At 46.7% G+C, this 13,511-nt stretch overlaps 1 protein-coding gene across 1 annotated transcript in view; it reads left to right on the top strand.

The window, feature by feature from the left end:
- TBX5 (T-box transcription factor 5) overlaps window positions 1–13,511 on the top strand; it is a 42,638-nt gene that overhangs the window by 14,650 nt on the left and 14,477 nt on the right. The window contains 1 exon segment of the mRNA XM_075110322.1: window positions 5,982–6,073. Coding sequence (XP_074966423.1) covers window positions 5,982–6,073 — 92 coding nt within the window.

Raw genomic sequence — 13,511 nt, 5'->3', positions numbered from 1 at the left:
AAAAGGAGGCTTAAGCTACGAAGAAAATTTTCGGTAAAGTTTTCAGTGCAGTTGTCAGCAGCTCAGTTGACCACCTCCCCCCTCTCTGCAACCCTGAAAAAATGCCCCAGAAATATTGAGGTGTTAAAATAGGTCACATGCACATTTCATTTCCTTGCCATTTACACAATGGGTGCTTGCAATCAGGCTGATTCCCAGATATTAACTTCCCCTACAGTTAAGTACCATTCTGCTGTAGCTTAAATCATTGTGCTACTAGCTCATATTTATTAGGTACTAGCTCTCTGCTTAGGACCAGGAAATGAACCCTAATAGACAGAAATAATTAAGGTTCTGCCCTCACGAGGGTTCTTTCAAAAGCAAGAATTCACAACAATTATTCTCATTAATTTTTACAACCTACTTTCCCTGTTAGCTGGACTTGGGCTTTATATTAGTTTTTCCCCCTCAGGATATCCAGTTTTTTGCTGATATTTTTTTGTCTAAGTTATTTAACAATTCTTGGTAGCCCATATTCTTTTAAGGAAACACCAGCCCCAGATGGGATGCTATAGGCACCCAGAAATGCTACGTGCACCGTAGAGATGTGGAGAGCCAGGGAAGGGCTTGGCTGAAGACTAATCTGGTGCACTCCCAGAGAGCCAGTGGGCACAGAGACACATGCTGGGAGGGTTTTCTGAATAGAAAGGTTCATCCCAACCCCAGAAAAGACCCCTACATTAAAAGAGCGCTGTTAAGTTGGCCAAATCAACCGGTGTTCTACCCTGCCAAATTTTGGAGAGCTGCCTTTGTGGCTCTCCTCCGAGCATGTGGCCTTTTGCCACTCTGTCGAGGCATCTAGCAGGTCTGTGTAGGTGTAGCTGCTGCTGGAAGCAGACAGGTCCTTGAACTTGGGATGTTTTTCCCTGAGAGCTCAGTTCGCCTTGTCTTTGGTTGCAGGTAGCCATCTCCATCATTTCAGCAGAGGCCACCAATGTGTGGCTGGCATCCCATGGAGTGCCCCTGTGCAGAGACTGGACCTGGGCCAGTCCCCCAGAGCAGCCCTGCAGGGCTGTGTCCCCCACACTCTCCCTGCCAGCCTGGGGCCATTGGCCCTGTGTCTTCCCACCAAGAAGGGGCAGCCTCTGTCCTTGCTCAGGGCAGGCTCCTTTCCAAAGGAGGGTCCCCCAAGCACTGTGCGAGGTAGGGCTCCCTGGGCTAAGCGAGACCATGTATCTCCTCTTCATCACCAGGACTGGTGGCTTCTGTGCAGTCCTTGGTCGTTCGGGGACTGCAGGGAGCTCTTCTCCTTTCACTGACCCTCTCTGGGCCTTCTTGCATCTCTACTCTCAAATGCTTAGTCCTCTCCCAGGCTTTGGTGGGCGCGTGTTTCCTTCAAGAGGTCTTGCGTCCTTCACAGCCTGTGTCTGAACCAGGCCTGTCTCCCTCTGCCCCTTTGTCCTCAGTCTTTTCCCTGCCTCCCTGCCAGCCCCGGGACAGGGTGTTCAGCCAGCCCTGAGCCCCCGGCCCCTTTCAGTCCTCAATCCAGACCTCCCTCCCCAAGCTCTGCAAAGACACCCTATCTCTCCCCAGCCTCAATCCCGCCTCCTGAACCTCCTCCTTCCCCCCACCCAACACTGTGCAAAGTCTGTCTCTTCTCATCCTCCGTTCTTGTCTCCCAGTTCAGCCAACAGCCTCTTCAATGAGCCCCTCTGTCTCACACCAGTACCTCCAACCAGCCACTGGCTTTCAGTCCCTCCCATTTCCTTCACTGGCTTCTGGGTTCGGCATCTTCTCCCCGCTGCCAGCAGCCCCCCCTTCCCCTGGCCTTTAACTTGGGCTCCAAGTTCCCGCTCCCCATCCAGCTCCTCTGCTGGGCCCAGCCAGATGTATGTAGCCTCAGCAGGCACCTTGTCTTCATCTGTTTCTTTCTTTCCCACTGCTCTGGTTTGGCTTCCTCCTTCACGCTGACTTGGTTTCCACCTGGGGTACGTGAGAGTGCAAAAGAAAAAGGCTCTGTGCTTTCAAGCCTGAAGCCCGGCCTCCCAGTTGCTCCCAGCACAGCCAGCTACAGCAGTGGCAGGGGTGCTCCTGGCCCACCTCTGCCGCGCTGAGCAGGATCACGGTCACCTGCAGAGCAGGGACAGCATGTATCCCCACAGCATGGGGAGGCCCAGGGAGGTCCCTGCGTGCTCAGCTCAAGGTTAATCACCCCAACCTCTTCATCACTGAATGGGGTGACCTGAATGGTGATTTTTTTTTCCCCACTCAGGCTTTTAAGTTGTCCAAGTGGGGCAGATTTTCACAAGAAAAGAGCTCGGAAACTAAGGATCCCCCCTTGCAGAACATGAAGCCCCTTTTCCAAAATGCCCAGCCTTTAGGACACAAAAGCCCAAGAGGGTCAGGGCGGTGTGTTTTCCCTTAGCTGAAGTGCTCAAAAAAAGTGGGACTGATTGGTAGTAAAATAGGTAAATAAAAAGGAGCCCAGGACATACATCTGGTGTGGAACATTTCAGCATTAACAAAGTTTTGTAAAGTTAGAAGCAATTGAGAAAAATCTTATTATGGCAAGTGCTTGACAAAAAGTGATACTAAGCGGTAGTTTTGACCCTGGCCATAACAGTATTGATGCATGAACCTGTAGACACATGTACCTGTATAAATACAGGGCTGTGCAATAAAAAAAAAAGTAAAGTGTCTTTCTTCAACCTAACTGGATGCAAAGCTAAATTTTATCATGCTGGAGCTAAAGATGCCATTGGAAATGTCTCAGCAGAAGTGCTTTGTGGTCAGTTAGCCCAGAGAAAGGACTGCAGAGGAGCGGTGCTGAGATTTCATTGGGAACTGTCGCTTCCCGTTAAAGTGAAGATGAACCCTTAGGTCAGACAAGCCCTGAAAAGTGTAAATCTGGAAGGCTTCACCCTGGAAAGCTCTTGTCTCAGAAGGGTCTGCAGCAGCTCTAGGAATCAGTGGGCAGAAGCAAACTTTGCCATCAGTTTCTTTCAGTAACAAATACATAACCAAAGCCCTACAGTTTTATTGAATCTGTGCTATATAATCTAGCCCTGGGCATTCTGTCTTAATGACCTTGCAGGACGTTGTATTTTTTTTATTTTTCATGATGTGATTGTGATTTGACTTTCTGACAGCATTTCTCCCCTCCCCCCCCAAGAGTTACCGTCAATTAAACCGAGTTTTGTTATGGCAAAGTTGATGCAGAAGAAGGTTATTTCCACCCATTCATTTGCTTTTCCACCCCTGAAATAGTTTGTAAGTCAGACAAAAGCTGGCCAAACAAAATATCTTCCACAGGTTGTTTTCTAAAGCAGGGATTCAGCAGCTTTTTCTCTATTTTCTGTTTTGTTGTGTACGGTTTTCTTAAATCTGGCTCGGACTCTCCTGGCTCAGTGCTAGGGCTGATGCCATGACTTAACCTCTAGGGAAACTTTGCTCTGAAAGTTCCTGCTGAAATCCATCTGAAGGATACACCAGAGAGCTGAGACCTAATTTGAAACCTTCTGTAGTCCCTGGTTTCTAGATGCCTTTAATCTAGCAGATCTCTAATTTTAAGGAGGCTGAAGTTAGCCATGTTTCACTTGGGGCTTTCTACCACCAACACATATGTTAATACCTTTGCTTGTACGAGTCTTCCTAATGAGGTTTAGGGGACTTCTCTACTCGTAAAGCTATGTATTTGCAAGATGAGGTCCCATACGATATTTTGTCCAACATTTTGTGGGTGATTAAAGGCTTGATTCATCAAACAGGGCATTCATCTGAGGTCCTTAAATTAGGGGCTAGCATGCTGATGGCTCCTTCTCTGGTGAACGGAGGGCATTGGGGGACCTGTGAATGCAACGCTACCCACCTCAGAGCCCCAGTGCCCTTTGGCAGTTCCCGTCTCCCTCCATTGATTCCAGCAGGAACGCTGGGAGATGAGGTTCCCAGTGCAGGCACCTTGGTTAAAATGCCTTCGGTTAGGTTGGGATGAATCCGGCCCTTGTACGTTTGTGTGCTTGTGCCAATACTGTAAATCCTTACTCAGTAAAGGACCTCACTTATGCAAGCAAATATTGCCATTGGGTTCAGCAAGTGAGGACAACTCGTACATTTAGTGTGCTTCAGAATGCAAATTGCATAGAAACATTCAAAAAGTTGAATAATGCCTATTATTCATTATAGCAGTGCCACCACCTCTCCGGTGGAAACTGGTGGGAAGTTTCTTTGCAATATGCACAGGTGGTTGTCTAATCATTCAGGGCTTTTAATTATAAAACTTGCCCCCATTTTACCACTACAGAATGGCTCAAATGGCAAATTGGACCAAACAGATTGTTTGTTCTCCCTTCTCTTTGAAACCTGAAATGTGTGACAAAAAAAGCACAATGCCCTGTTTGCGTATTAAGTTAGGTTCTGATTTAATAGGAATGCCCCATGGGACAAGCGTAGTGGTGATGGGGTCTTTCTGTGAGATTTGGGGCTGAATTAGGCAAAAATGACAAATAAACAAATGGCCTTTGGAAAAAAAATATGCTATGAGACAAGAAAATAGCAAAATAATCTGGTCGTGCAGACACCTGGCGGGGTTTGCTATTGACACTAGCTGAGCCAGATTTTTCTCTTTGAATTTTGGCAAAGAGGTGGCTCCAGTTGTGCGTGCTTGACTTGGTGAACATGAACCTCTCTCTGTTCTCCCACCATTAATCTTGATCTCTTTCCTTCCCGTTGGCCAACTTTCAATAGGAAGGAAGGAAGGACAGTGTTTCCATAAAATGCGGTGGGCGCGTGAAGTTCCTCCCACAGCAAACACAGGGTTGTCTCTCCTCCTGGGCAAATTCAGGTGGCTCTCCTGACTCCTGGCTGAGGGCTCGGACTGCCAGGCAGTGGTGGCGAGAGAGAAGAAGGGGATTTATCGCCTCTTCTGCCTGAATATTAGGGCACTGCATCTAGATCACAGCTGATCCAGACTCAGGCTTGCTCTGCAAAGACACCAAAGCATTTGCATTAAATTCGGCATGGCAGAGTGAATTTGTACAAGATCACCCGGGCATTTGAGGGTGTTGCAGGTCCACAGTTAATATTTGCTTAAATGACAACCCCTGGCTTGAGAAAACCTACTCCCCTAAGCCCTCAGGAGAGGTATGTGGAGGAGAGGGTTGCACCTCTCTGAGCAACACAGTTGCTCTGGCTAAGGGTATGTTCTGTACAGCAGCTGCTTTGAATGTTTAACTTTGATGTTGTAAGAGGACCAAAGTTAGGAGTCTGAGGGGGATTCATCCCAGCAAACTTTTGAGGCCGAAGGTAACCAACTAAGCGAGTGAAGTAGTCCCTCTTAATTCCTTCTAGAATTAATGGGGAGACAAATGTTCCTCCAGGGCACGATGGTCAGTGGTGGAGTTGTCCTCCAAGTACCTTAGGTAAGTTAGTCCATGCAGTGCTTACAGGCGTGTGGCTGGTGAGGGAAGGATGTCAGATGCAGAACACCTGGGGTTTAGCAGGTAGGAAATACAGAAGGCGTGAGCCTTATCGGTCTGAGTGAGAGGATCCAGGGTCTGAGGGGTAAGGTTTTCATCATGGCTGGACTTTGATGAGCAAATATTTGTTGGTGTCAGTGGGATTTGTTCAGACAATATGACTTCCATCCCTGGCCCTCTGGCCGGTGCAGCCCTTTCTGTCCCAACAGGAAAAAGAAAGTAAGTAACTCAAAGTAGATTTCCTCCAGAAAGAAATTTGTGTGTGTGTGTGTGTAGTCCCACGTGTTAGTTATGGGACAAGCCTGAGAGAGGCGAGAGGTTGTTGAAAGGAGATATTTCTCCAGTGGAGAGATCTAGAGGAAGGCCCATCTGGAGTGGTCAGTGCCTGAGCTGAAGGATGACTTGAGTTTCAGAAAGCTGTGTTTTCCCCCCATATCCCTGTTGGCTTGGGTTTAATAAAAAATATCCCCTCTCTCCCAGGCCATGCCTTGGACTTGCGATGAACCCATTGCATTTCCTCCCTTTCAGATCACCCAGTTAAAGATTGAGAACAACCCCTTTGCGAAAGGTTTCCGCGGCAGCGATGACATGGAGCTCCACAGGATGTCCAGGATGCAGAGGTAATGCTTGCCTCCGTCGTGGGGACCCGCTCAGGACCGTGAGAGCCGCCTTTGCTTTTGGGCTTTGCTTTGCATGTCACTTGTGGCTGGAGCTAAGCCAGGACTTAGTGGCAACCCCTTCTCTGGCACCTGCTTACGCATTTTACATCAAGCTGTTGAAATATCATCAGGACGTGGGGCCAAAATGCAGGACTTCCCACCCCAAGGTCAATGCCTTAACTGCTGGTTTACAGAGGCAGGATCTCACTGCGGGTTGTCCTTTTGGCAGCAGGGACCTTGTATTTCTTTCTGACATGTCCCTATCCACAACAACCTCTGTCTTTGTGCTAAACAGATGTCTCTGCGGCCGCATGTGGGCTTAAACCTGTTTAAAGCAACAAAAGGCTTGGACTAGCTTTCAGAAGCTCTGGTCATCAGGCTACTGCAGAAAAGCTGTTGGTTATTTTTTTTTCCCCAGGTGGCAGTACTTTAAAGACAAAGCTCACAGCCTTGTTCAGGGAGCAGGTTTGCTAAGCGTGCTCCAGATGCCTCTGGAGATCTTGGTGTAGAGACCTGTGTTGTGCTGGTTTCTGGCTTTCGGAGGGTCTTTGGCAGGAGGGGATTGTTTGCCTGGTTGGCTCTGGATGTGCAGAGCAAGGGCATAGGTGTGGTGGTTTCAGGTTGAAGAAGGAAGGTATTAGAAAATATTGGGATCTTCAGGGCCAGGCGGCTGAAGAGGTCTTTTTGAATCTCAGTTTTGGATGTAAGTACTTAAGCTGAAAACCAAGCCTAAACGCTGTTTAAAGTCCTTTTCTAAATGTCAGGTCCTGCTGGTAATTAACTTCATGCCTCTCACTTTACTTGGAACTTCATCCATGTGTCAAGTCGCTTCCTGGTGCAAATGTTTTGCAGGAACAGTGCCATACCCATGATTATACCTAAGACAGATGTAGGTGCTCAATATAGCATTTTCCATCCAGGAGGGCAGGAGTGACTCAGATCCCTTATTCTTCGGGCCCAGCAGAGCTGGCTCTCAGTGGAGGGCTGTAGGGACCTGCGTTGTGACCTTCTGCTGGGAGGGGTCTCTCCGCCGCCCGCCCGGGAGCCACCTGTAGGCGGTCACTGCAGCCTGGAGTGCAGATGCTGGTGCAGATGCAGGAGTCTCTTCTGGTTGCCGTAGCTGGTGACCTGAGCATGGCTCTCCATAGACGTGCAAGTCACGCCGGCGGGTAACAAATAATGCCTGTAATCCTTGCAAGCGCTTACACCCGTAACCCTGCTCAAAGGGGCAAATGTATGTCTGTGTACAAACATTTTCAGGCTCAGACCCAGAAAAGCATATATATACACACACATATATAAAAAAATATAACACTTACTCAATCTAAATAATCTCTGTGGTCTTCTGAATGTGCCCTGTGTTCCCTGCCTGCCCTTTCCAATGACAGCACAGATCCTGGCATAATATGTCAATATTTATTTATTTACGGGTGCACTACCACTTGAAATAGCTTTTCCCCGCCTCCCTCCGTGCCAGCCTCCCAACCTCTACTGGAACTTGAGTAATGATGTACCCCGCACATTTTTGCTGCTAAACTACCCTTTCATTACAGTCAATGGAAAGATTTGAAGGTTTACATTCATCGTGGGTTTTCCCGGAGCAGGGGGGGAGGAGGTAAAACAGTGAAGACTATTAGAAGGGCTTCATGCCATATGAAGAGCATGGCATCTAGCCATGCTGAGCTTGTGCTAAAAATTGCTTGGCATTTTATATGCGGGCCTGCGGCCATAGTCGATGAGACAGTGAACAGAAACACTTGGAATATATAAATACACTGACTTAGAGCTGGCAGGGTCAAAAGGGTTAAAATCCACGGCATTGTCTTTTCAGGATAACTTCTGATGCTCACTTCCTTAATAACTTCTCCTCTGTACTGATAGCATAGAAATGACCGTACGGACCTTTACAAAGATGTAATTTCTTAAGGGAAAGCAGGATAAGATTATTATAGTAAAATAAAGACCCATTCAAGGTTGAAAATATTAGACAAATATGCACCCACCTTTGTGGTTTTTTATATATATCTGAATATATAAAAAATTACATAACTATGAAAACATATATAAAATAAATGATATATAAAACCCCCAAACTGCACATATAAGATAAAGAGCCATTCAGGATTGAGTATGTTAGAGAAGTATGACCTACCTTTGTAGATTTAGATAGGCTTAACATACAAATCTATATTAAAATATAATTAAATATATTTTAATATATAAATAAGTGTGTGTGTGCATAGGTAGTGAAATTGTTTCCCAGTGACAGACCCACTCCCCAGCTGGCACGTATAAGTAAGTCTATCTCGGCTTTATGGGAGTGATGTCTTTTTATGCCCTTGGAGAATATGGTGGGACGTATTTTTAGTGCTATTCCTTCCTTATAGAAAAAAAGTAGCTGGAAAAAGCACACTTTTTTAAAACGGTGCACAGCCTTTTGTACCAGAAACTGGTGACCTGACATTCATCAGGTCACTGATCATCTCATTAGGGGCTATAGCCATGGGAGGAATGAATTTGTCATGCTGAGGAAAGCCTCGCCACCTCTATGTTTTCTTTATTTTAATCTCAAATATTTCTTAATTCCCTGCGTAGGGCTGTTGCAGAGGAGCATCTCCTAGCTGAAAGCAGCCCTGGGTGGGGGAAGCACACCCCAGCAGACAAGGCTGAGAGGCAGCGCTGACCCAGCCGGGTGCGCGAGCTGGCTTTGGCACCCCATTTTTGGGGAAAGCTGGCCCCAGCTGTGGCCAAAGCATGTCTCTCTGCTCATCCCCCTGCACCTGCAGTGCCTCGGAGCAGCCTTGGCGGCCTGAGCCCTGGTGAAGATGTGCTTCCAGCACTAAACCTTCATCTCCTAACTTGTTGCGTGGGGCTTGGATCAGATGGGAGTAAGTGTGTGGTGGCTGAAGATGCGGTCTAGAAGCGGTGTCCCCAGGCTGGGCTGGTGTCTAGGCTCCCTCTGCACAAAGCAGAGCTTGGTGGGCACTTTCGCAGAGCAAAGCTGTTTTCCTTTGAGAGCGCAGCCCATGGCTAGCAGGGTGGGTGGGGAGCCCTCCCCACTGCCTGGCTCACCTGCAGAGTCTGAATGATTGGCTTAGAGTAGATGCCTGCCTTTTGAATAGCTAAAATTACATGAGATAAAGCCCATCCTCATAGAAAGAATTGCCACCTGGCCCGCTCTGGTGGTGTGCTTTGCACCTTTGGCTGTCAGAGCATGGCAGGGAGACCAGTGTGCTGGGTTGAAAATGATTTCACTCACCTCAGAGCAAGTCTTGCAGTGGGGTGAGGTAGGATTAGGTCTAGGTGCCAGTGGAGACTTGGCCTGATGATTCTCCCCTTGAACACCTACCCTTGGCAAATGGTTGTGACTGAGAGGAAGGAAGATGAGGCAGGGAAGAAAGACCATTTCCAGTGCCAAAAGTGAGCTCAGAGTGAGGTCTCAGGTGCCTTGTTGAGGACTCTCCCTCCATCTCTGCTTGCCTCCGTATGCTCTGGCCAAGCACGAGCAGCGCGTTGGCCTGAGTGGCCTCCGGGGACAGGGGCTTTGCAGGGTGGATGGGGATGTCTCTGCAAGTCCATCCCTCTCTGTGGCTTTCTCCTACACAAGGCCTCTGAGTTGGTTTTTCTCCTCCTATTTCCCAGAAGAAAAAGTTAATAAGCCGTCCAGGTAGGAAACTTAATTCAGTAGTGATATTAAAGACTTTCAGCAGCCGATGATTTCATTCAAAAAGAATAGCCATGAGCTCCAGAGAGATTCAAATTCCAGTGAACACAGACTTCTGATACATGTTCATTTTCCCTCCATTGCCTTTCTTTCCTGAGACACACGGGACCACTTTAGCAGTTTCTTTGGCAGGATGAGTGCTCTGGGAGAAAAGGTTTTTAAAGTTTTCAAGTTTTTGAGCATGAAATAAAATTTGTTATTTCCTTGATTAAAAAAAAAAAGGGAGGAAACTAGAGGAAAATGTGTAGAGGGATGTGAGTTATACTGCATCTGTATCCTGTGGTCATGCTGCAATTGAAAAACATAAATCAGGTAAAAATTATGTAGTTGTGATGCTGGGAATTTTAGGCAAAGTATTCCTTTTGGATCTCTTGCCCCTCTGTACTGTAAAAATTCCTTTTGTCTCTGCTTAGAACTTCCACTTGTGCCAAGAGGAATATGATGTGGAGAGCAAGAGCAAAACATGCAGCAGAAATCTGCAGAGGGTGAAGCTTATGCAGAGGGATGATGAGATCTGTATTGCAGATGCCAGTATTGGGCTTTGCCCTTAAAATTCCCCATGCATGAGAGTCAATGGAGCCGTACTAATAAACCATAGTTATTGGGTGACTTGGGGGGTTGCATGCAAGTCATAGCTTTTATTTTTTAATCTGTGACTGCCAAAAGACAGCAGGGGAGAAATGTTTGTGGGTCTGGGGCTAGAGAACTGTAAAAGAGTAATTCTGTTAAGCCCTTTAACCAGTTTTTCCTGATCATCTGCAACTCCCATTGTCTTCAGTGGTTATTATGGGTGCTGAAGGGCTTCTGGAAGTCTCAGACCCTAGTTACTGTTCGTTCAAATTAATGCAATTTAGTCCTTGAAGCTTCTTATTGGGAAAGCTTTTGAGAGGAAAAATGATTACGTGAAAGGGTGGCTCTTAGCTCCCTTGATGAGTATCATGGGCCCTTTCAAAGCGAGACAAAGATCCAGAATGATCCACTTGACAAAGAAGAGTGGCAGTGTATTTCGACATTATGTATATGTTTTCTCCATCAAAGATCATGAGCTGTAGTTTGCTGCCTTTGGCATTAATCCACGGTAATCATCCTGGCTCCAAAGGAATTATTCCAAAGATTGCCTGGTGTAACTGAGAACAGAAGCTGGGCTGAACACAAAACATCTAAAATCTGTACCATGATTCAGAGCTGGCATAATGGAGAAGACAGTGCGTTTTGGGGTGTCAGTAGGATAAAAGAATGAGCCTCTGGGCTCCAAAAGGGTTGTCTACCCTGGCATGCTGACAACATGTTGGACTGATAGGCATCGGTCTGACTAATGCAAGTAGATCTTGGTCCACTGTAAATGACCTCGCTCCGCTCGCATCTTCTCATTGTGTATTTACATCCACTTTCATCTCCCATGTTCGCCACTGAAATATCCCAAGAGCCACATGCTGCCTGAAACCTTTTCAGTGTGAGACTTAGAGTTATAACATCTGTTGGAGAGATGAGGCTTTCCTCCAGCAAATGTCCTTGAGGAAAGTTTCCTGGTCAAAGCCCCAGTGGAAACCTCTTTTAAAATGAGAAAGTCAGCTCAAGAAACACTGGGTAGCTGTGATTTCCTCCGTTGCCCCTTCTTTGGGGGATCTGTCCAGCAGGGCCCGACCTACAGAAGCTCAGCCCAGCATGACTGGATGCTGGTGCTGTCTCTGTTGGCCGACATCCATTCTCCATCTCCTCTCATGTTGCTCTTACTCCAACAAGCACAACAGTATTTCTCTGTGGGAGTCTATCTTTTTATTTGCCTGATAATGATAGCTCTGGATGTCTAGGTGGTTCTTTTCACTGCTGGTTCTCAGGTTTGTTGCAGTGATCTCTTCGGGCTGCAGCGCTCAGATGAGTATTAGGAGCACTGGTTGTTAACATGCCATGCATGCACCCAAACCAGGGTTATCTGACCTCTTCCCATTCTGGCAAGAAGATCAGGACATTCGATATACTGGCAGAGCATGCTGCAGTGAACAGCCTCCTGTATTTCTCAGTGGACATTTTGACTTGTATTACTAGGCATCCAGTATAGGGTATTATTTTCTGTGGGGCTGGCCTGCAGTCCCCATGCAGAGAGAGCTCATATTTCATCTGAGATAAGACTGAAGGAAGTACTCAGGAGTTCTTCTCCCACTGAGTCCTTTCCTGGTGCAGTTTATCCACTTTAGACTCTCCACTCTTGAGAGTGGTTCAATTTTATTTCAATATGCTGGAAATAAGCTGAAATGAATGCACATTAACAATCGTTTTCTGGGTTATTTTTTTCCTGCGAGATGGTATATTAATTCCAGTCACTTTTTTTCTCTTCCTCTTTCTGTATCTGTTATGGCTGTCTTCCATTTATTTCCCACTCTAGAGTCTCAACAGGAAGGACAGCAACTGGTGGCCTGGGAAATATAAACCCAAATACCTTTGAGTTATATTTGCACATCTGGAACTGGGGTTCGATTCTGCACCTCTGTATCCACGGGCACTGGGTAGGTGGAGGGGACAGGACTGATAGGACGGCAAACATTTGTCCTTTCAGAGTGACTGGCCAAGGAGGAGTTAAAACCTGGCAATTTGGAAAGAGTGGAGGGGAAACACCGTGTTTGGCCACTGATATACCTTTGGTCAGGCTTTAGGCTAGGAATTGCCATCATGAACAAGATCTAGACATTGCCTGGCTCAGGGGTTTCGGAGAATGCTGGAAGAACATGGCAGCAGCTAACCACAGGGAAATCCTCTGCTGTATCGTGCCTCATCTTGACCTTGAACAGGCATCAGTATGACCCTCAGGGCCTGACATTTAATAGGTCTTTTGAAGCCTTGTTACCATGAGCTACAGCAGCTCTGGAGAGCCTTGGTATATAAGGCTTTGTAGTAGAAATATCAGAAGTATCTTCTAAAATAATTTACTTAGGGCCAGTAGGAGTTGGATGCTTTGGTGCTTCCTGGTTATAAACCGTGGATCTTAAAAGAGATTTTTAACAAGTTTTTTGTCTGGCAGCTGCATTTACTAAGCATTGGCTGGTACCTCAGGAATCTTCAAGTCTGCACATGTAAATACATTGAAAATTATTACTCTCTTACAGTGTAGTGATAAGCAAGAAAGTGGACTGCTCTGTGAAGGTCTGTATTTATAATTTTTCCACAGTTTTTATTAGTTTGCAGAGACCAACAGGGTTTCCAGCTCTGAGATTACAAAACCTTCTTGAATTTGCTCCTTTGAATCCTTCGCTAGATATGAATTTGTGGCGTAAGTGGTCTTACAGAGCCCCTAAATTTGTCATGGTGAGGGCATTGTTTGGCCAGGGGAGAGGGAAGATGTCATGAGATGTGAAAACGGGACCAAGTTTGCTAATGGCACCTGGCAGAGGCCTGAGTTTGATGGAAGCACTCACAAACGCAAGAAGGATTCACTTGTAAGGCCTGATCTGTAGGGTTGGAGTTATATGATGAACTCTAAAGAGGAATGTGTGTGCTATTAGGAAACAGCAATGAAGAGCTGGTGTCCGCTCCTATGGGTCTGGGAAACATCTAGCCAGGTGGGAGTTAAGAATGGAGTCCAGACTTCAGGATGGAGCGCCTTCGCTATAGAGTTGGACCTCGTCCCTGATTTCTTCCCCCAAGCTCTAATGAAAATCAAAGTAATATTCTCTCCTGGTG

This window comes from Phalacrocorax aristotelis, chromosome 15, assembly GCF_949628215.1.
Source record: "Phalacrocorax aristotelis chromosome 15, bGulAri2.1, whole genome shotgun sequence".
NCBI classification, from domain to species: Eukaryota; Metazoa; Chordata; class Aves; order Suliformes; family Phalacrocoracidae; genus Phalacrocorax; species Phalacrocorax aristotelis.
Note: the sequence above shows the minus strand (reverse complement) of the source record. Positions and strands in the feature narration are given on the sequence as shown.